General features: G+C 50.8%; 1 protein-coding gene across 1 annotated transcript in view; it reads left to right on the forward strand.

Annotated features, from left to right (window-relative positions):
• The window catches only part of LOC104278861 (endoplasmic reticulum metallopeptidase 1-like), a gene marked incomplete at both ends in the record, with an annotated part of 3,780 nt that extends 2,919 nt beyond the window's left edge, over positions 1-861 (forward strand). Inside the window, one exon of the mRNA XM_009875968.1 lies at positions 698-861. Coding sequence (XP_009874270.1) covers positions 698-861 — 164 coding nt within the window. The remainder of the gene's footprint in view (positions 1-697) is intronic.
• Between the last annotated feature and the right edge of the window lie 110 nt (positions 862-971).

The raw sequence follows: 971 nt of genomic DNA on the forward strand, positions 1-971 counted from the left end.
AGACAGCCGGCTGGGCAGGAGCCAGCAGTGTGCCCAGGTGGCCAAGGAGGCCAATGGCATCCCGGCCTGCATCTGCAGCAGCGTGGCCAGCAGGGCCAGGGCAGGGATTGTCCCCCTGCACTCGGCACTGGTGAGGCTGCACCTCGAGCTCTGTGTCCAGTTTTGGGCCCCTCCCTCCAAGAAAGACACTGAGGTGCTGGAGTGTGTCCAGAGAAGGGCAAAGAGCTGGTGAAGGGTCTGGAGCACAAGGAGTGGCTGAGGGCACTGGAGTTGTTGAGCCTGAAGGAGCCCGAGGGGAACCTTATCACTCTATACAACACCTGACAGGAGGTTGTAGCAAGGTGGGGGTTGGTCTCTTCCCAGATAACAAACTATAGGACAAGAGGAAATGGCCTCAAGTTGCACCAGGGGAGGTTTAGGTTGGACCTTAGGAAAAATTCTTTTACTGAAGGTGCTGTCAAGCACCGGCACAGGCTGCCCAGGGAACAGTGCAGTGCTAAGTTCATGGTTGAACTCAGCTATCTTAAAGGTCTTCTCCAACTTAAATGATTCTATGACTGATTCTGTGAAGACAGTTTTAAGATGTTTTGGAAAACCCTGTAATACACAGACAACATGCTACTAAGTAGGAAAATACATAATTGTTATTCTACCTCCATCTCTTGATATATACAGATTCATATCCCTGTCTTTGTAGGACCAAGTCACATGTCTTTGTATGTGAGGCCACATGAAGGGTCGTCACTGTCCGCGTGGTCTCTTGGGGATGGGCAGCCAGTTGCTAGCGTAGGAGGCGACTACTTTGTGTTTTACTCCCACGGGCTGCATGCTACGCCGTGGCACTTCTGGGTAGAGCTGACGGTGAGTATGCCACTGCTGGAAACCCAGCGATCTCTTGGTCAGCCCTGTTGTAACCATTTTTGCATTCTTATGTGAAAGGTGTCATAATAACCTTCTTAAACTTTGTTTTA

The sequence above is a fragment of the Apaloderma vittatum genome, unplaced genomic scaffold (genome assembly GCF_000703405.1).
Source record: "Apaloderma vittatum isolate BGI_N311 unplaced genomic scaffold, ASM70340v1 scaffold13829, whole genome shotgun sequence".
NCBI lineage: Eukaryota > Metazoa > Chordata > Aves > Trogoniformes > Trogonidae > Apaloderma > Apaloderma vittatum.